We start from the raw sequence: 21,454 nt of genomic DNA on the forward strand, positions 1-21,454 counted from the left end.
GGTTCATCCTACAGCAAGATAATGACCCAAAACATACCTCCAGGCTATGTCAGAACTACCTTAGAAGAAAAGAACAAGACGGTAGGCTTCAAATCATGGAATGGCCAGCACAGTCTCCAGACTTAAACCCCATCGAGCTGGTTTGGGATCAACTGGACAGAAGGTTGAAAGCAAAGCAACCTACAAGTGCAACACATTTGTGGGAACTTCTGCAACAGTGTTGGGAAGAACTTTCCGAACAATATTTGATTTCCATTGTAGAAAGAATGCCACGAGTGTGTTCGGCTGTTATATCTGCAAAAGGTGGCTACTTTGATGAGTCAAAAATTTAGATTAAATTTTGTTAAACAAAACGATTCCATAATTTCTTTTTTATCTCCAATTGTTTATTTGTTCTATGCTTTAATTTCAGAGTACATTGAGACATTAAACTGCGTAAATTTCAATAAAAACTGGAAAAATTGAGGTGTTCTAAAACTTTTGACCGGTAGTGTATGGACAGCTGGCTCTTTGAGCTAATATATATATATATATATATATATATATATATATATATATATATATATATATATATATATATATATATATTAATTAGCTCAAAGAGCCAGCTGCCCAACGTTTCGATAAGTTGTACATATCTTTCTCAAGGGAGCCTGTGTTTGAATCAAAACATTGGAGGTATTTATAGGTTTTTGACGGCATGACAACTACTTGTTATTGTTTACATTCAAATCCATGATTTATTCTTACATGATCTAATGGTGTTCTACATATTGTGACATCATTTTTACTTCTATCTTTGAATCTGTATTAATTATTTTTATTATATCATGCAATGCTGGCTCTGAGGATCAGTCTTGATTTGGCCTCCCCAGCGCATCAGCATGCACAACTTTTGAATGATATATATATATATATATATATATATATATATATATATATATATATATATATATATATATATATAATTTAGCTAATATTATTAAATCAGTACCCCCCCCCCCCCTTTTTTTTTTTAGTTTACAAGTGACACTTTTTTTCCCCAACCCTTCGCCATGTAGTCTTTTGTCCGTCAAACTCGGTTATAATGTACGATTATCATTTGGCCCAGTGAAAGCAAATGTCTTTAAAATAACAGGTTATACTACCCAAAAGTTTTAATAAAAGCAAGAGATTTAAACCCCGCTAAATATGTCTATGCTGCTGCTACTTCAACTTACTGTAAAAACTTCAACTTACTGTAACTCAAACAAGCTACTGACTGTACGTCAATTTCATATACCACGAAGAAGCTTATCGTTTTAATTTATTGTTGCAACTGTCATTTGTGACTCGGTAGATTCCAAGTCTGGATTATGTGGTTACATTTGGACCTGACACATTTGTCAGAAACGGCTTCATTGAATTTAATCGTGTTTCAAATGATTTCGATAACTGAAATTGATATGTTTAGTCTGTGGCCATAGTGATATCTGAATCTGTTCCTCTGTGGTCAACCACTCAGCCTGTTGCTAAGATAACATGAACGCAGTTGCCTTGGTTTCCCAGCATTACGCATGTGCAAAGGACAGCATTCTGGTGTCATGGCGTCTACATAAACAGAAGTTAATACCCAGTCCTGCGAACTGCGGAATCAGTGCATCTGAAAGAGAAAAGAACACAACAAATTATGCAGTCAGAAAAGGTATTTATTTTAGACGTGTACTGTGGGAAGAAGTTGCTGTTTAGATTTCCAAATTGTAATTTTTAAATAAATCGAAGTAAGGATAGTGTGTCATATAGTTGCAAAAAGAAAGAAAACAAACGCCGTTTCTGTGATATTATTGTACATTGCTTTTTAAAGTGTCTTAGATATCTCATTATTAGATGCGATTTATTTAATATGTAAGTTCCTTATTTGAATAAGTACATTCTAATTGTGCTAAAGTTTGCTGCACTTTTCACTGACTACCACTGCCATATACAATGCATTTTAATACTTCCTGTGCAACAGCTATTAGGACCCCACCTGGGGCCCACACTCCCTTTCATACACGTAGGATTCTGGTTGGTGGTCCAGATAACTGCTGCACTTCATGTGAATTTATGGTGCTTTAACACTGAGTTCACCTGAGTGAGAAACCTTTGCTGTGATGAAATGAAAGAAGAGATACTGTAATATATTTGTAGAAATGAGTGTATTACCACAACATCACAATCAACTTAGAAAGCTTTGTAAGTTTCTTGAGGACATGTCGGCCAAAGATGAGCTTATGCATTGTGTAGAGGATGCTGCAGTAAACACCCTTTATTTTAGCAATCAAAAGGACGCTACCACATACTAGATTGTTGCAGTTGTTTAATTGAAATAACCATGGCTCCTGTATAGCCGGTCACTGAGAAAGCCTCATGCCTCACATCTTAGTATATGTTTTTTGCATGTAAATGTTTCGCTGTTGATTTTGTGTGTGTGTTTTAGCGGTCCAAAGAAGATACTTGGAAACCAGACGACTTAAAGAAACATATTCATGTAAATATTCATTTTTATAATAATGTTGATTTTGTTTTTTAAATGGGTTACATTTTATTGCTTGTTTTGAATCTTGATGCTGTTAGTGTCACCCAGATTATAAATGTATGATTTAGCTTGAAAGATATTATTCTGTTATAGATAACTGTACCTGTACTTACAAAATACTGAGAAGTTTGTTTTAATTGTACTCCAATTTTATTAACATACATTACGTACAATTTAATTGCTAACTGAAGTTTGTTTCCATTTTATTTGGCACTTAGTTTGCATACTGGGTACAGACATCTAAAAATCTGTTACAAGGCTATGTGATGTTCTATAGTTTAGTCTTAATATTTTAAAGAATTTGAGCTATGATTCTCTTTTTGTACCTTGTTTCAGGCAGTGAAGAGTGACAGTGATACAAAGAAAAGAGATCGACCACGAGCAGCTGATGAGAAAGGCGAGAACGGCAGTGCAGACTCTAGAGAGCGTAGACACAGGGAGCGAGAAAAAGAAGTGGACAGAGAAAAGGAGAGACACAGGGAAAAAGACAGAGACAAGACTAAAGATCGAGAAAGAGAGAGGGAGAAAGAGCCAGACAGAGACCAGGGAAAAGAGAAGGACAGAAACAGAGATAGAGACAAGGATCGAAGAAAAAATGATGAAAGAGACAGGGGAAAGGAGAGAGAGAGGGACAGAAGAAAAGAGGAGCAAAGGGGCAAAGACAGAGACCGTGACAGAGGGAAAGAGAGGGATAGAGAAAGAGACCGTGATCTGGAGAGGGAGAGGGAGAGGGGAAAAGACCGTCTTAAAGAGAAAGATAGGGAACAGGGTCACAAGAAAGAACAAGCCAAGGAGACGGGAAGCAATCCTGACAAGCAGCGAGAGAGGCACCGGGACCGACAGAGAGATGATGAAAGGAGAGAACGACATAGAGAACGAGAACACGCGAGACGGAAGGAAGAGAAAGGTACTGCTCCCAACCATAACCATTTTAGCGCTACACTTTTGCCAAAGTGGGAGCTATGCAAAAGCCCCATTGGAGGTTAATGAAAAACAATGTTAAAGAAAAAATTGTTAACTTGCACCACACTCGGAGAGCACTCTTTTAGCTTCATGGCCTATCTTGTAAAGCGCTTTGTGGTGGTGGTCCATTATGAAAGGCGCTATATAAAATAAATATTGATTGATTGTATAGATCGATTGTTTAGACTGATTTGTAAGGTTATACGTATTGAACCATTTTTCTATTAATGTTTTTAATTAAATACTATAGTGAAATTAAGTTTGTCACATTTGTATCAAATCTATGAGCATGAAAAGGTATGCTGACTCATTTTCTGCTTCTCCTTTTGTTTTTTAGAAAATGGAGGGGTAACTAAAGGAGAAAATGAAGAACGAGAAAGGAGGCACAGAGAAAGAAGGAAAAAAGGAGAGATGAGTTCAGAGGTAGTGCACCATACATTGTACCAATCCCATAATAAATATTGTACCAGAAGGCCCTATTTACAAACTAATCCTACATTTACAACTACGACTTGGACACATTGAATTTGGACTCAGACAACCCCAGTTAGGATTGCAGGCGTATGTGTAAGAAGTTAGTTAATAAAAGCAGAGCTGTCATTTTAACTAAGAGAAATGTTGGAGGCAGGTGAATACTTTTCTTAAATTGTCATTATCCAAAAATGCTAAATATGTGATTTCATGGTGAAAAATGAATGCGACTTCAAGTTGTTATTCTTTATTTTATTTGTGGCTCTCAGGATTATGGGGAGAATCGCAGACAAAATGCAGAATCCAAAGATGAGGAGCGTGACCGCAGGCGCCGGGAGCGCAGAGAATCTGATGGTCCTAAGGAGGACAGGGAGAGGCGGAGGAGGGACGGGAAAGAACGCGAACACAAAGCGAGAGACAAAGACAGGGAGAGGAAACCAAGAGAGAAAAGATATACTAGAGAAGAAATGCCAACAGATGCTGAAGAACTGAGTCGGAAGACAAGACAGCTCAACCCAAGGCACAGAGAGAAACAAGACTTGGGTGAAGCAGACAATGAGAGACCAAACAGAGAGAGGAAAGAGGTAAAGGATAATGAGGTGAGTGGTTATTCAAACCGGACATCAATGGGCCACTATCACACAAGACACCTTCAGCATCTTGTGGAGCCAGTGCCACTCCAACTCCAGGCCGTGTTGCAGGAGGGAGCCCCCAATTAATTAGTGAGTTTATAAAAATGCTAAAGTCTTTCTTTTGCTTTCCTTTCTTCTTTTTCAATGGGATTCATTATTTAATTCCTGATGATAACCCTTTTTGTACACATATCTCACACCTAATTTATGTATTTCTTTCTTTTATTTGCATTATTTGAGGGTGTCTAGGTCATGGAGACCTACATTTCTAGCTATTGTGTATGGTTGGTCGGGATATGGTAACCTGAATGCATCCTTCTTAAAATATGTTCATTATTCCAAAGTAAATTTTTGCCTCTTCAATACCCAGATGAAAGCTTTCTTTCGTTCGTTTCTTTTTGTATTTCTACTTTGATGTTTAACCATAGAAGGACTGGGTTCCTAGAACGCCGGTCTTTTCTGCTCTTCATAGCTAAATCAATCTCTCACTTTTTTCTTCTTTTTTCTCTGCTGCACAGCAAAGCACAAAAAGGCCTCAGTCAGAATGGGGAGCTAGTCAGAGAGGATTAAGTGATACAGAGGAGCCAGTAAGATATATTTCTATGGGATTATACATCCTGCTGTTTCTTAAGGACAGCCTGTGTACTGAAATGTCATGATAAATATTTCTAACCCTCAATTTAAAGTGAATATTATTCAGAAACCTCCACACACATGATAAACAGCTTGCATTGTCGAATATGCTGCATTGAGTGTATTTTCCATTAATTTGTGGTTAAGGGTTTGTGCTGGAAACCCTTATCCAGAATATTTCATGCAGTCTTCATTGAGATTCAGGTCTGGTTAACGATTTGGCCAATCCCCTAATCCATTCAGCAGTAATTTCACGTCCTCACGTTCTCCAGAGAGCTGCTCTGTTGCAAAACCACTGTGAATCTTTAAGGGAATAAACTTTCTTTCAACGTTCTATTCAGAACGTACTTCTACTGCAACTACAATATTTTTATTAAGAATTCAATGTCCCCTTTTTATATATACTTGTATTACTCAATATCTTTTCACAGAGCACAGTTTACACTTTGAGGCAAATTGGTTTTATTACTTGAAGTGAACCCGTCTGGCTACCAGGTGTCACTGTTGCGCTATTAAGAAAAAACATGATATTATCTTTAAAATAATGTTTCCCAAAGGGTACATGAAATAAGTATGCATTCATATACTTAATAATTTACATAACTTCACCATCTTGTTTACTTTTAAATTCATTTATCATTTTCTTCAGGATGATGAAACAAAAGAGGCAGCTGTTGAGAAGCCAGTTATAGATGAGGTGCATTCTGAAGAACCAGAAGATAACTACGATGAGGACTTTGAAGTAAGTAATGAATACCTGTTATTTGTTTTAAGAGTAGTTTTACAAATGTGTTAAATTTATAGCAGCTGTCAAAGCACTGTTAAAAATAAAACACGTGTTTGTTGATTAATTTCACTTGCAGCATAAAGTGAAAACATTGCTAGTTAATACTCCCAGTATTTAGTTTTAAATAAAGCTTTTGTGTATTTCATTTTGAATAGCAGCTGGCTAATGCATTTCCCTTTCACCTGTTTTCTTGTCTGCTTACTTGCTTACTTTTCCTTTGCATGTCTTTAAAAACTTTTCATGCTTTGAATGGATCGCTAATTAAGAAACAGGTAACTGTTAACACAAGCAGTTTTTGAATTTAGAAATTAATATTATGAAGATAGATAAACAGTTTTTTTTTCTTCTAATAAATGCATATAAATGTTAATGACTAGTATAAATATGTGTTTAAAAAAAGCATCAACGCTAAGCACTAAGTTTACTGCATTTGTTTTGTAAAAGGGAAAGCAAGCTGTTAAGAGTAGCAGCATAACTTGCAGGAAACCTCTAAAGTGCAATGTGGGAATGGTGTAATAACAGTGCCAGGTGCAAAGTCTTAGTTCATTTATTTAGTTTGTTTATTTTAATAAGGCATGATTATTACATCCAAAATAGTGTAATACAGTAAATGTGTAAGTTAATAGTTTTATACAGCAAATCTATTAATAATGTAGACAAGACAGACATCTTTTACAATGATGAATTATTTAAATATGGTCTTCCAGCTCAAATGTGTTTTTCTTTCTTTCTTTTTTCCATTTTTTTAAATTTTATTAAAACTAAAATCATGTTTGAAGGCTTTTATAGCATTTGGGTGTGTTGTACGACTATGTTCTAACCTTGTGGTTAACAAATACAAGTTATTAATATTGAATGCTGCCTTAAGCTCTTCTAGGCACAGAAAAAAACTGTATGCAATAAAATAGGTAGACCATGCAGATCCAAGACAACAACATACAGTGAGAAGATGTTGGACGTTAATAGCTGTATATACACAGCTGTAGTCAAAAATCTATGATTAAAAAAAAAAAACACTGCCACCTGATACTGCTGCAGGTCATGTGAGAGGTTTGGTTTGATGTGCAACTAAATATGGCCAGACGTGGCAAAGAAGGTCTGCGTGATTTTCCTGGTGCATTTCTCAGACAAGGACAAGGAATCAAACACCATGTTGCTCAAAATCGCTTGCTGCAGCTCCACCTACTGTTCCGAATGAACATCTAAAAAAAGTGCCTGTAAATCTTCAAAGCTGCAATTTCAATGCACTATTTATAGATGTTACTTCTTGTTTTTAATCAGTTCAATGTTTATTAAAAATAATAATAATTTTTTTAATTAATGCATTTTTGGTTTTATTTTTTTAAGTTTTAAGGACTATTGTTTAGGTCAGAGACGGAAGGATATTTAATAAAAATTACTTTGTTAAAACACGTTTTTTTAATTTTTTAATTTTAATTTTAGTTAGTTGACCCATTTTATAAGCGCAATAAGGCACTTCAGGGTGTGGGGATATTAGAGTATATCCCACACCCTATCGTCTCTTATTGCTTACAGATATCTGGTTTATTTATCTCACACACCCACACACCCACACTCTCTTACATTTTCTGCAACGTCCACAACGATCTGCAGTGTCTGCTGCCAGCTTGGAAAAATACGTCTGCATTTCCTACAATCAAAGCAGACTTTATTAATTTTAAAACTGTGTTGGTGAAAAGGGAGTTTTTATGTTTAAGTTGGATGTACAAAGTTCATTTCATCGGAGATGACTGTGCAGTGCAGCATTTATTTTCCACGATTCCTTCATTTGGCCTGGCAATCAGGCGAGTAAATGTCTTTTACTAGTGTCACAAGCTGCGACCAATAGCGTTTTGTTTTATTGATGTTAGTACTGTTAATATTACATTACTGTTCAAGTTGTTTATGTATACCGATTTTTACTAGTTTATAGTATCCTCCATCCCCCATCCCTAATATAATTTATTTGTAATGTTTTTAAAGGACTATGATGATGATTTTGAGGATGATGATGATGCTGGTGACGGTGATGAAAATGGAGACAGAGAGGACAAAGAAGACATCTCTCCATACGAAAGGGCTGAGATTGAAGCAATACAAAGAGCGATGGTTGCAGAGAATGAACAGATGGGTGTTGTGCAACCAAGGAACAAAAGCGAAGAACTTGATAAACCAAAAAGAGGTGAGGGGCTGAAAACAAACATGACTCGCTGTCTAAATGTACTGGGTAATGGGAATGTGATCGCATCTGGTTCTCATTTACAATAGCTTGGGTGTTGTCTCATTCTCTTGGGAAGAAAGACTGTAGCTTAATATATCCCATCCCTGTCTGCTTGTTCACACTACTGTTTTAGAAGTGTGTTGCAGTAACCAGACGCATGTTGTAGCCAAGCAATCAACAAAATAGTACATACAGCAGAGAAAAAGTTTGTGAACCCAAATGGTAAATATGGAAATTCCATAGTTTTACCATGATAGCCTTTTTGAATCAAATATCCAGTAGGGTTTATATTAACCAATTCCATGTCTTTTGAAACAAAATGATGTATGAAATAGACAAACAATGAGTAATTAAGATTCAGGGTATGTGAAAAAGTAAGTGAACCCCTGGTTTTATAAGCTCAATTAAGGGGATAATTAAAATCAGGTGTTTAAACAATTAGGTAGATCTTCAGGGGTGAGTTTGGGAGGCCCCACTCTACTAAAGATCAGAAACTTTGTGAGTTTGGTCTTCACCATACAGGTGTGTGGAAACACGTCATGCCACGATCAAAAGAAATCTCTGAGGACCTCAGAAAAACAGTTATTGATGCTCATCAATCTAGCAAGGGTTACGAAACCGATTTGGGGCTCCACCAATCCACTGTCAGACAGATAGTCTACAAATGGAGAAAGTTCAAGACCACAGTCACAATACCCAGGAGCGGTCGTCCTACCAAAATCTCTCCAAGAACAAACTGGAAAATCATCAAGGAAGTCACAAAGAACCGCAGAGTAACATCCAAGGATCTGCAGGCCACTCTCGCCTTGGCTAATGTGAGTGTTCATGACTCAACTATCAGAAAAAGATGGTGTTCATGGAAGGATAGCCAGGAGGAAACCATTGCTCTCTAAAAAGAACATTGCTGCCCATCTGAAGTTTGCCAAAGAGCACATAGATGATCCACAAGACTTCTGTAACAATGTTCTCTGGACAGACAAGTCAAAGGTAGAACTTTTTGGCCTCAATGAGAAACGTTATGTTTGGCGAAAACCAAACACTGCGTTCGAACAACCGTCAAGCATGGTGGTGGGAGTGTGATGGTTTGGGGCTGCTTTGCTGCCTCAGGACCTGGACGGCTTGCCATCATTGACACAACCATGAATTCTGCATTGTATCAGAAGATTCTAGAGGAGAATGTCAGGCCATCCGTCCGTGAGCTGGAGCTGAAGCTGAACCGAAAGTGGGTCATGCAGCAAAACAATGATCCTAAACATACAAGCAGATCTACAAAAGAATGGCTGCAGAAGAAGAAATTTTGCGTTTTAGAATGGCCTAGTCAAAGTCCGGGCCTAAACCCCATCGAAATGTTGTGGCAGGACCTGAAGCGAGCTGTCCATGCAAGGAAGCCCTCAAATGTCACCGAGTTGAAGCAGTTCTGTAAGGAGGAATGGGCCAAAATTCCTCAAAACGGATGTGAGAGACTGACCAACAGTTACAGGAAACGCTTAGTTGAAGTCAATGCTGCTCAAGGGGGTGCCACCAGTTACTGAAGGTTCACATACTTTTTCACACATGGATATTGAATGTTGAATCATTTGTGGATAAATAAATGTTGAAAAAGTATCATTTTTTGTGTCTTTTTTAATCTTTATCTATTATTAGGACTTGGGTTAAGATCTAATAACATTTTAGGTTTGAAATATGTGAAAATCCTAAGGGGTTCACAAACTTTTTTTCGGCACTGTAGGTGCTCCTACCTCACTTTGAGTAGGGTGATGAGATTTACAACACAGTCTCCAAAACTATCTTGAAAAGTGGGTCTGTATGTAACTCCTCATCATTGTACACTGTATATGAGTTTATACTAGATCTCAAACGAGAACATTAATGGCACCACACATCTTCAACTGAGATCTTCCAAACAGTATTAAGGAAATTGGAAGGAAGCATTTCACATGTCTTCAGTAGCTTCTTGAGTTATTGAACCACAAACGCCATGCAGCGTTCTATGTGCTGATTCTCTAAAGCGTATTGTATTTTCTATATTGTTTGTAGTGTATGACTGAGTCACTGTAGCATGTCTTGAAACCCCTGGCTTTTCATGGAAATATGTTTATTTCATTGGATCCACCCTGTGGGTAAACCTTTAGCAACACAGCCTCACAGATGATATACCAGGCAGTGCAATTTTGAGGATTTATATAATGTGGAGGCGTATTCTGTACATTTAAGAATATATTAACTTGTCATGTTTAATTAAATAAATGACTGAGTGATTTAAAAAAAAAAGGTGCATACATTACTGTTCACTTTTTTGATATATTGAAGATTCGACTGACAGCTACAACAAGGGAGCGCAACGTGGCAAGTTTATTGACTTTGTGGCAGCAAAGCATCGAGAAGTGAGCCAAAACGTAGCCTGTAAGCAGAAGTAAGTTTAAAAAAGTTACACCAAAAATATTTAATATCAAATGATATACCTGCCTTGAAACCAAGGCTCGATCACAACAAAACAAACAAAAACTGTGATAAAATAATTGCTACTAATATTTACATGAATCGTTCTAATATTATTATAACCACATGTACGTTGTAGAAACTGCATTAATACATTGAAATGCAGCTAGGGAGAAATAGTATTCAGTACATAAGAACATGACAGTGTGTGTGTGTGAAAGGCTTTAAGACCTAAGCTGTTCTCTTTGTGTTTCAGAAAGCGCAGCACAGCTTTGCTTCGGCTGATTGAGCTTGACTTCTCTGTCAGTTTTTCCCTGCTGGATTTGCCACCGTTAAATGAATATGACATGTACATAAAAAACTTCGGTACAACAAACACAAAACAGGTGCGTATCCCACTCAAATCATGAATGTTTTTTCTTCTACTTTTGTCGCAAGAAGAAGTACGTTCATGTTTCTGATTCGCAGCAACCACAGTGGATGGTAATTTTAAATGAGTACATCAATTATAAAAGAAAAATACTCTGACCTTTTTTTAATATGCTTCATATTGTTGGACAACAAAACTCAAGTTGAGGGAATAATCAAAGTTGCTTAAAGTCCAAAGCACACATTAAGTGCAGATAAAGTACTTTTTTATTATTAATTTGAATTGTAGCTTTCACCCTGGCCTGCAATTATTATCCCCTGTGTGTGTCACACTTTTGTGCTTTACATGTATCTGTAGATGATCCAATTGTGTTGAAATAAAGTTAAGACATTCTATAGCACAAGTTCTTGAGAATATCTCAATCTACGTTCATAGTGTACATTTGGCACACTTGCATCTTTACTGAGGATATAGGTCATGGTAACTTGCTTTTGTAATGATACTGATGACACAGTGTTTATTTGTTACTATGTCTGGGGATGTGTGTAACATAATTACAGTATTATGAAACCATAATATGTTTTGTGATATTGAGGATGGAAGCTTATACACTGCCATGTAATTGCATTGTCCAGAAGCAGAACAATGCCACTTTCTTTTGTTTATATATCTGTAGTTTTTAGTTTGAGAAATGTACTTCTAATATAAAAATGAATAGAAGTCAGTAAAGTTACATTCAAACGTTTGGCATTGTCAGCAGAAGTGGGGCGTCTATTTTGAGCGTGTTATTTTTTTTCAAGAAACTGTCATTTCGATTTGGATTGTTGTGTTACATTTTCTTCTATAAATACAACTCAATACAACTGTTCTCTCCCAGGCATATATACAGTGTAATGAAGACAACACTGATCGAGATATTCAAACAGAGGAAATAGAAAGGGTTGAAAAATGGACGCAACATCCTGGAGAAAGCAGTGTTGTGTGTGCAGGTGAGGACAAATACAAAAAGCCTGGGTCTTATTCATAAAGCGTGAAAAGCAACTGTTGATCTGTATTGCGCACACAGCTGTATTGTTATGCAACTTTAATTCAAAGCATTGACCTTTTTCTTGTATTTCAAAACAGGTCCCAGTAGCAGTAATGAATCTTCACCAGAGTCCATGACTAAACTGAGTATTGATTCTCAAAGGCTGTCAACATTTTTGCGGTCAGCTTCTCAGGTAGATTATCACAGTATTACTGATAATTTGTAACAATTACCTTCATCCATTTATACAATTGATTGGAAATGTCTACCAAATGATCAGACACTTGAATTGCTTTTGTTTAGCTGGCTTTATCAGATATCACTGGCTGTAATGATACAATTACTTGCCGATAAAAAGTTGTTTAAAACTATTGTAAGACATTGATGTTGGTATTTGTAATTACATTTTTTGCTGTAATTTATTAATTAACATTCATGTGACATTCTGTGACCAAAAAACATAACTTATCATAATATCAATTTTAATCAGTGTTTGGAATTTTATTTATAAACCATTCAGTTTTTTTTTTTTTTTTTTTTAAGTTTCAGGACCTAAAATGCCTAATGCCTACTTTTAAAAATGAGAACATAAATTTAAATGGTTAGAGGGACTGAGAATGATAATTGGTGAGCATAGTAGGAATTTGGTGCTCCCTCTGTTTAAATATAAATAATGAATATTTCACACATTACAGCGATCCAATGCAGAAAAACATGCATTGAGAATAATCAGCTGTTTGTATTCCTGCGAATTACATGAACATTTTACTGAAAAAGCAGTATCCTACATACAATATTTATTTTCCCTTTTTTAATTAAATAATCCAGTATAAATAATGAATAATGCATTCTGTGACTGGTATAAACAAAAGATTTTGGCCTCTATGAACAGAAATTGAAGGCAGTGGTCAAGGACATTAGTCCGTGGGATATCTGCATTTTCTACACTCTGAAATACAAAATGTAAGTATAATAAGTGGTAAACGTTCTGCTCTTTTTAAGGTTATTGCTGTTTTACTAGAAGAAGACCGCTCAGAAAAACAGTCTGGTCAGAGTCTCAGATCTCAGGCAGCCAGTTTATCAGTCAGTGATGGAAGCTTGCTGCTCAACACCAATCTACCATTCCTGCTCGGTAATAATTTACTTTTATGGTGTTACAGTTTCTCTTCGTAGAAGTTCATTTGATTTAGAATTCCGAATATTTGTTCCTTTTTATCAGGTCGGGAAGTATGTGGACTACACTTCTCCAATGTACAAAGGCAAACAATGCTTTCCGTGCACAGTCCATCAAGAAAGCCCAGTGCTGTTCGGCTTGACAGTAAGAGCATCGTGTGTGTGTGGAACATCTGGGAGCCATCAAATCCACACAAAGTGCTCATCTGTGAATCAGTGGTAAAATTTTGCTTGCAATTAAAATTATTCTCTTATCGGTCATGATTAAGACTACGATTTTGTCACGGAGGTCACGAAAATCGAAAAATTGAAAAAAAGTCAATGAAATCTTGGAAATGGATGTGAAAACACTTTTGATTAGGCGCTTCCTTTATTTCCTTTAAAACATGCAGCATAATGCACTGAAAAGTATATATTTTTTGTGTAGCAGTTACGTGTACCTCTATAGGTCAGTGAATGAGGTAGCTGAGCGAGTAAGCATGTAAATCGATGACAGCTAAAATGCAAAAAAAATTGAGATGTTTTCTGTAAAGACAGAAGAACAAATGCATCGTAGAACAGATGTTTACCAACTTACAGAGGCTTTCTTTACAACATGCTGTTTGTTTCAGAATTGTAGAAAACTCTATTAAAGCCTGGTTCATACAGCACTTCTGTTGCAGATGAATGCGATAAGTCAGGTGCAGACAGCTAAGCTGTGCAGCTAAACTATTTGCTGTACAGGAGGCATTGTGTCACAGCCCTTTTGACTGCGTTAAGTGGTCGCAGCGGTTGTTCATATAAACACAATACTTTAAATACAAACTGCATTTGTGCAATTAGATACATTTACATTTAAGTAGATGTGCTAAGTTTGTACCTCTACAAGAGGAGTAAAAAAAATCCAAAGCAACCTCATTGCTCCGTCCTCTCAACCAACAGTATTTAGCAATGCGGGTATGTGGCAGTGAGCGTATTTTAGGTATTTAGGTAAGTTTTGTACTATTTAAAAGCTCTTGTGTATGTTGATGTCGCTAAAACTACATTATTTGGTGAACTTTCCGTGAATTCTTGATTTTTTGCCACACCTCGACCGTGAAATGTACTAAAAATTACTGTGCCAAAATCGTAGCCTTAGCCATAATCGCTTGCTTTGACTAGGTAAGGTTATAGATATGAAAAATGGTAAACATTTGTTTCTCTTTCCCCAAAATCAGTGCATTAGAAAAATGTGATTTTTAAATCAATTAATTTTTTTTTTATTTATTTTTTTTTAAACGGTTACCTTTTTACAACAGTTTATGCTTTGAGTCGTTACAGAAAAAGTTTGAGGGGAAAAATAAATGAATAAATAAAATCCAAAATATTTCTCTGCAGTGCACGGGTAACGTTCCATTACTGTACCCGTCACTGCATTGCACATGTTCCATTACTGTACCCGTCATTCTATTGCGCATGTTCCATTACTGTGCCTGTCACTGCATTTCACATGTCCCATTACTGTACCCGTCACTCTGTTGCACATGTTCCATGCGTTACTTTGTTCTTACAGATTCAGTGCTGTTGCTTCAGTCCCGGTAAAGCCACTCTGGTGTTTGCTGGAACTGTTGATGGTTCAGTGGTGGTCTGGGATCTCCGTGAGCACTCCACTTTACATTATACAATGAGGATTGGGAATCTGGACTGGACTCTCAGATATCCTACATTTTCTACTGGTTGGTATACAAAGTAGCTGTACTGTGTCCATGGTTTATAGATTAGAAGTGATTAGAATACTGTATTTTAATAACTGGTTTAATTATCTGTCACTACAGATGCCATCCTAGCGACTTCAAGCCACTTATGTCCTGTAAGGACTGTAGAACCGGTGTCAGCTAACGTAGCTGAAGGTCAGAGTCAAGGATTTTCTCTGCTGTCATCTCAGGAAGGTATGTTTATACATAAGGAAATGTACACTGACTGAACAAAAACATTGAGAATGTAAGCAAAATTAGCCTGCAATGTTTGCAAATGTTGGTCACATTATGTGTCAAATGAGTCACTAGACCTTTGTAATCTGTGTAAGAGTTAGGTGCAAGTGTTTAGAAGCAATCATGGGAAAACTATCGAACTGCTTAGCCAATTGTATTGAAACGTAGTAAGGAGATTCCTTAATAAGAGTTTATGATTATCAAACTGTGCAGGTATCTCCTGTCATACTGTCATTTTTATGTTGTGAGTAGCTTATCCAGATATGAATTAACTCGGTTACTACAACGTAAATGATCAGAAATCAGGATATACATGGGTGAGTCTGGATTCACGCATGTCACTCTTGCATTTTGCATGTACATACTGTGGATGTAGTTCATGGTGATCTACCTTCTAATATAAATGTATTTTTTTTACAATTCAGAAACTTTAGGATTGTCTTTCCAGTTAGCATCTCTTGATGAAAGTGGACTGCTTAATCTGTGGGTGAGTTTGATTTAGTTTTACATTATATCATAATAGGTATAATTTCCTGGTTTTACTGACCTGTATTTTACTTTTCGAAAGGGATTGGTATTGTAATCCAGATTGACTACAGGACATATTAAATGAGACGTGAAAATGGTTGGATTTTGTGACCATCTAAGATGTGCAATTTGTAAATGAAGTAGGATTTTATAAAATAGATGGATTTTTTGGTTTTAAATATATTAGGTTTTATTTTACTTGGTGTTGAGGGAAATGTTTTGTTTAAAAGAAGAAAATAAAACTGGTTTAACTTTTATTTTTTTAAGGTTGTTGTGGAATTGCCAAAAGCTAATCTTGCAGGTTCACAAAATGATTTAGGTGAGTAATTGTATTGGCAGTGATCAATGAGTTTATTAAAGTTACAGTAATACTGACAAAGCCAAGTGCCTTTTACACACCCATAGAAGGTGAACATTAAGACGACTGCACACCCTTGAGTGTTGTTGCACCTATACATTTATATATACAGTTTTTATTTATTTATTTATTTATTTATTTATTTATGTATTTATTTATTACATTTCAGTGATTATTTCTTACATTTTTTTATCTTTTCAGATTTGTCAAAATCTAGTTTTATTGGTTACATTTCAAAACCACCAACATTTTTCATGTAAATTTTCTTCTTCTCCGTTAGGATAAAGAAATAATAAATACAACTTTCAGTACCTACAGCAGAAACAGAAAACAACAATTAGTCTGTAGTAATTGTACTCGTTAGTGTCTGAAAAAGAAACGGTACTTTCACTGCCAGACTTTTCCCAAACAGATAGGGAGTTGATTCTACTTGAAGCTACAGTAGCAGACTAGCTTTCTAACATTCATTGTATAAGTAAAACAGAGTGTTCTATTCGGTTTGTTTTTTATGGATATTAACTTTAGCTTAATTTTCCAAATGACACCTGGCAAAGCATGGGGTTTCATTACCTACATGACCACCGCTTTCATTTTAATTAATTCACTGGGATTCCATTTCTCACACCCAGCACGCTGCTTTTGTTGCTGTCAAATTGTCTAGCCAACTTTAGTTCCTGGAGCATCATTGCAGTAGAGTAACAGTTTAACCAAAGCAGTTAGAGAAGCTTTTCTGTAAGACCGTATGAGCAGATAACCCAGAACAATCACTGCTGTTTTCATTCACTGTTTTAAATACTGAATTACTAGTTTGATTGGTTTATGAAATGGTTTACTTCATTGTTTCTTTTAGGTCTCAAACCAGGCGGGAAAGTAAAACTGCTACATAGCTCTTCAATCAATACCAACAGCAGGTCAGACTTTCTTAAGGTTCATTCATAAAATGTGTGTCTTTCAAAGTCAGGAATATAAAGGTTGTTGTCAGTTGATGTATGTTGCACATTCCAGCATTGTCAACAGTGATATTACATCACCAACCTGTCAAATTAATACACTAACTACTGAACCAACACTGATGAAGTAACCATTTGAATCTCTACTGCCTTGAGCTGATGAGAAAAAAAAAAACTGCGGGGAAGAGCATGGACACCAGCAGTCACCACACACACACAAAAAAAACAAATGCAGCATTTCAGTTATTCATTTAAGCAACATATCTCCACAGAGGCTTAACAGCTATTCACAGACATATCTTTACTACTGTGGCAGTATCAACCTGTTGATCATATGTTTCTTCTTCTGTAACTTTACCAGCTCTCTTCCAAGAGACACTTTTCAGGCGGGGCCTTCCCAGGCACTGATGGTCAAATTCTTCCCTTCTGATTCCAATCATTTCTTTATTGGCACGGACATGGTAAGTGGAAATGGAAGCCTTGTACTGTACAGCAGGTAGCAGAAACAGTTCGGTCTTTCACTGAAGTGGGTTTGTTGATTTTTTTTTTTACATGGGTTACAACAACTTGGATCAACCAACTTTGCTCAAACCTGCACCTACAAGCATTTAAAGAAGTGTTGATTTTAGGACCACATTTGCTCTCTTTATTGTGTGTATTTTATATTTTCCCAAGACGCTTTATTCAAGGTAAAAGTTACTTAATTTGGCCCTTCGTCTTAAAGAACTGGCTACAAAGAACTCGTTGTAATGCTTTTTAAACCAGGACAAACCTTGTCAAACTGATATATGTGACACACAACGTTTTACGTGTGTGAGAATAGTATTCCAGGGGTTAATCTTGGCTGGGGGTTGACGGTGAGAACTGCATTGACCTTGGCAGCCCTGTGGTTTGCAGAAGGAAATCGCTTGGGTTTGTTCACGTTATCCCACTTCAGCAACCCCTACCGGTCAGGCGTCCCAGGTTGGATAATCATATTCATTTGGTATAACCTACTACCTTGTTTCCTTTACCTGTATGTACATTTTCAATATCCGTTGCAGGGTTTAGTGAGCCATGGTACCAGACATGGTTTACGAGTGCCACCAAAGTCCTACAACTCACAGATGACTGGGATCAAACCAGTTCATGTCACTTCTATTGACTTCTCTGCTTTTGGAGATCCAGTATTTTTGGTAAGATCATGATTTCTTAGCTTAGTATATAGTTTAGCTGAATATATTTTACATAGACTCTACAGGTATTTTTTTTTTTTTTTTTTTTAGGTATCTGTTCCATTAATTACTTGCTATCCTAGATGCATGTAAACCTACAAAATGCTTTTAGTGAGCGTTTAAAAAGTGAGCCATTCTTTAAGTAGAAGGATACATTCTCATTCTCACTGGCAATGCATATAAAGTCTTTGTTAGATCAGGAGTTTATTGCCTTTAACATTTGCCTTCATCGTATTAACATCTGTGGTCATGAAAAAATAAAAGAGCAGTTCTGTGTGTGCTGCGCTATCTTGAATACTTTGAAAGACCTGACCTCTGAAACATGGCCCCTTTGCAGTGCTCTTTTCATCCATCATGGGCACCCCCCCATTATAGGCCCATAACTTAAAAAATAACCAGTGTTGAGAGTCAACTTCTAGTTTCTGTATATCAAAAAATATAATAGTTTATTAATATAATTATATATAATAATAATATCTTTATTTTTATATAGCGCATTTCATAGTAGACCACCATCACAAAGCGCTTTACAGAGGTGGGCTGTGAACTGTGCATTATATGCAGAGTCACTTACAATAGGACATTGATTTAACATCTCATCCGCAGGATGGAGCACAAGGAGGTTAAGTGACTTGTTCAGGGTCACACAGTGAGTCAGTCAGAGGCAGAGGTGGGATTTGAACTGGGGACCTTCTAGTTACAAGCCCTGGACTTTAAACACTGGACCACACTGCCTGCTAATATATATTATTAATGCAACCAAAAAGCTAAATGATATGCAGTTGTTTGGTGTACTGTACTGTAACTTTACTTACAGTTTTGGTATTTCTTTTGAAGGTTGGCTGTGCAGATGGGAGTATAAGATTGCATTCAACAACGACTGAATACCCCATCATGGAGTGGAATGGTAGCACCAACGGAGAGCCTATAATCTCTGTGCAGTGGGCTCTGACAAGACCAGCAGTGTTTTTTGTATTAGATGCAGCATCCTGTCTTTATATATGGGATTTATTGGCAAACGATTTCCAGCCTGTAATAAAAGAAAAAAATCAGTTGGATGAGTAAGTGATAATGCAGCTTATTTTAACATTTCTTTTTTTTGCCTGATTAACAGATGAGCAGTCAATCATTTAGGAGATTGTCCTTTATAAGATTATTGAAGGTCTTGTATTTTCTAATGTACTGTGTTCTCAACTAACAAAGAATTACATCCTTTCAAATGTATGGTCTGATTGCCTAATCTGATTGCTCTCTCTATAAGTGTTCTTCATATTCCAAAAGAAAATCCATTGGTAGTTGCAATTCATTCAAGCTTTGTTTGTGTACATGATCTGTTATTACTATGTTGACATTTATATTTACACAGGGATATGATTATGATATCCTGGGAAAGCCCATAACATTCTAAACCTTTTATTATCTCGAAGCGCATATTCAGCTGTCCTGAAACTTGGTGTTATCATTATTTTAGTTTATCAAGAATAGCAGATTCTAGAGGTATATGGGGAGGAATTGTCTGTCCGCACATCTGTCCATTGGTTGCATATAGCCGACATATTTCTTTATAAAGGATATATTTGATTTAGTTCTACTATACCATGCTCAGTTGTATCCAGTTCTAATACAACAGTGTGGATTACTGCTGGTTGAATCATTGGCTCTGCATTAGTCTGAGTCCCATTTTTAATCATATTGTGTTCACTGTTGCCATTATATTAGTTGCATTAAAACTGCATGAAAGTAAGGTAAAGTTAACATTAGTTTTGTTTTTGCAAACGCACAAGATTTATTTTATTTTAAAATCTTAAATGTATTTTATGTATATATATATATATATATATATATATATATATATATATATATATATAATATATATATAATATATATAATATTTAATAGTGTAACAGCCATTCTAATCTGAATCAAGAGTGTCTGCATGTCATTTACCTAGACTTTTGTATATTTCTTTTTTTACAGAATTACAACCATGTCCGTCTTTGGTGATCCCGGGAAGCAAAATTCATTTGCAGGGATATCGCTTGCAAAGCAGTCTGGGAAAATAGAGATTCACTACTTAAACAAGCAATGGTCAGTGCCAAACACAGAAGAGATAGAAAAGCTGCATGATATTTTGAACCAGTCAATTATATAATTTCATTAAGCTTTTTCAATTTGCCTTATTTACAATTGAGAACATGCATGACATGCTCTGAGAGTAGTCTGTAGTTAAACTAGCTCTCTTACCAGCTTATCTCTGACAATCCTCATGTCTTTGTTAGCAAAACTGCACATTTCTCAAGGGATCTACTGTATAAACAAAATTGCTTCGAACCCTGTAACTTTGTATTATGTACAAATCTAAATATTTATAAAATGCAGTACCCTGTAAAGTAACCGATTTGATTCCATTCTTAATTAAAGATGTATTTTGGTTTAGTCTTGCAAATCTTATTGGATAGTTTTTCAAACTGAGCTACAGTCATTAGCCCAAATATATAATTTAAAAACTGTTCGATTTAAATTGACTTCATACAGTAATGGGAGCAGAAAAAAGGTGGAATATAATTTTAAATGTGGAAAATAAAATAAGCCAACTGAGCATCTAATTTAATAACAGTAATTTACAGTTCATTTCTTTTTGTCTTTCTATGTGTATATAGTTTTTTTTTTTGTTGTAAATTTGCAATAAGCATATTTTTATTTGTATGGTGTTTGCATACAGTGCTTCTGTAAATACACTAAATAAATGATAATCAGTGTTTACATATTCTTGCTTCCCGTTGTGGATTTATAAAGTATACAGTAGTTTGCTGTTATTCCCCCTGCAGGATATAGTGAAGACGGATTTACATGTCTGTACACACTGTTGATATTTGTCATAGCCATAAACCTTTAGCTCTAATATTGAATTTACAGCCTTGGTGAGGAAGGGATGTTACTGACATACCTGTTGCTATATTTTCAAATATCATCAATAAACTAGTAAACACTCAATAGTGCTGAATTTAGAAATTGTAAAAGAAACTAAATGAACTGGTCTTCAATATGTACTGTAGTCGAAAACGACACGCTTCAAACATACATGTCTCTTCTTGTTTTATACATCACAGGATACATTTTTCTGCATCTTTCCAAAATCTCCTTAGGAAAGTGATCGCTCATGGCAAAACGATTGCCTTTGA

At 36.0% G+C, this 21,454-nt stretch overlaps 1 protein-coding gene across 2 annotated transcripts; it reads left to right on the forward strand.

Annotated features, from left to right (window-relative positions):
* The first annotated feature begins 1,559 nt into the window (after positions 1-1,559).
* On the forward strand, positions 1,560-21,039 carry LOC117435793 (cytoplasmic dynein 2 intermediate chain 1-like). 2 transcript variants are annotated; one of them, XM_034059222.3, is made up of 23 exons: positions 1,560-1,684; positions 2,459-2,509; positions 2,894-3,464; positions 3,858-3,943; positions 4,261-4,590; positions 5,142-5,210; positions 5,906-5,998; positions 8,027-8,225; positions 10,575-10,677; positions 10,960-11,089; positions 11,951-12,062; positions 12,199-12,293; positions 13,103-13,232; positions 13,320-13,492; positions 14,805-14,967; positions 15,067-15,180; positions 15,648-15,709; positions 16,018-16,069; positions 16,959-17,019; positions 17,420-17,519; positions 18,102-18,233; positions 19,110-19,333; positions 20,250-21,039. In XM_034059222.3, exons 1-23 carry the CDS (start codon positions 1,670-1,672, stop codon positions 20,422-20,424), a joined length of 3,240 nt encoding a protein of 1,079 aa, XP_033915113.3. In that variant the 5' UTR covers positions 1,560-1,669; the 3' UTR covers positions 20,425-21,039. The 2 variants fall into 2 exon arrangements, with proteins under 2 accessions (XP_033915113.3, XP_033915114.3); XM_034059223.3 differs by lacking the exon at positions 5,142-5,210.
* Positions 21,040-21,454: the final 415 nt, after the last annotated feature.

This window comes from Acipenser ruthenus, chromosome 3 (assembly GCF_902713425.1).
Source record: "Acipenser ruthenus chromosome 3, fAciRut3.2 maternal haplotype, whole genome shotgun sequence".
Lineage (NCBI taxonomy): Eukaryota > Metazoa > Chordata > Actinopteri > Acipenseriformes > Acipenseridae > Acipenser > Acipenser ruthenus.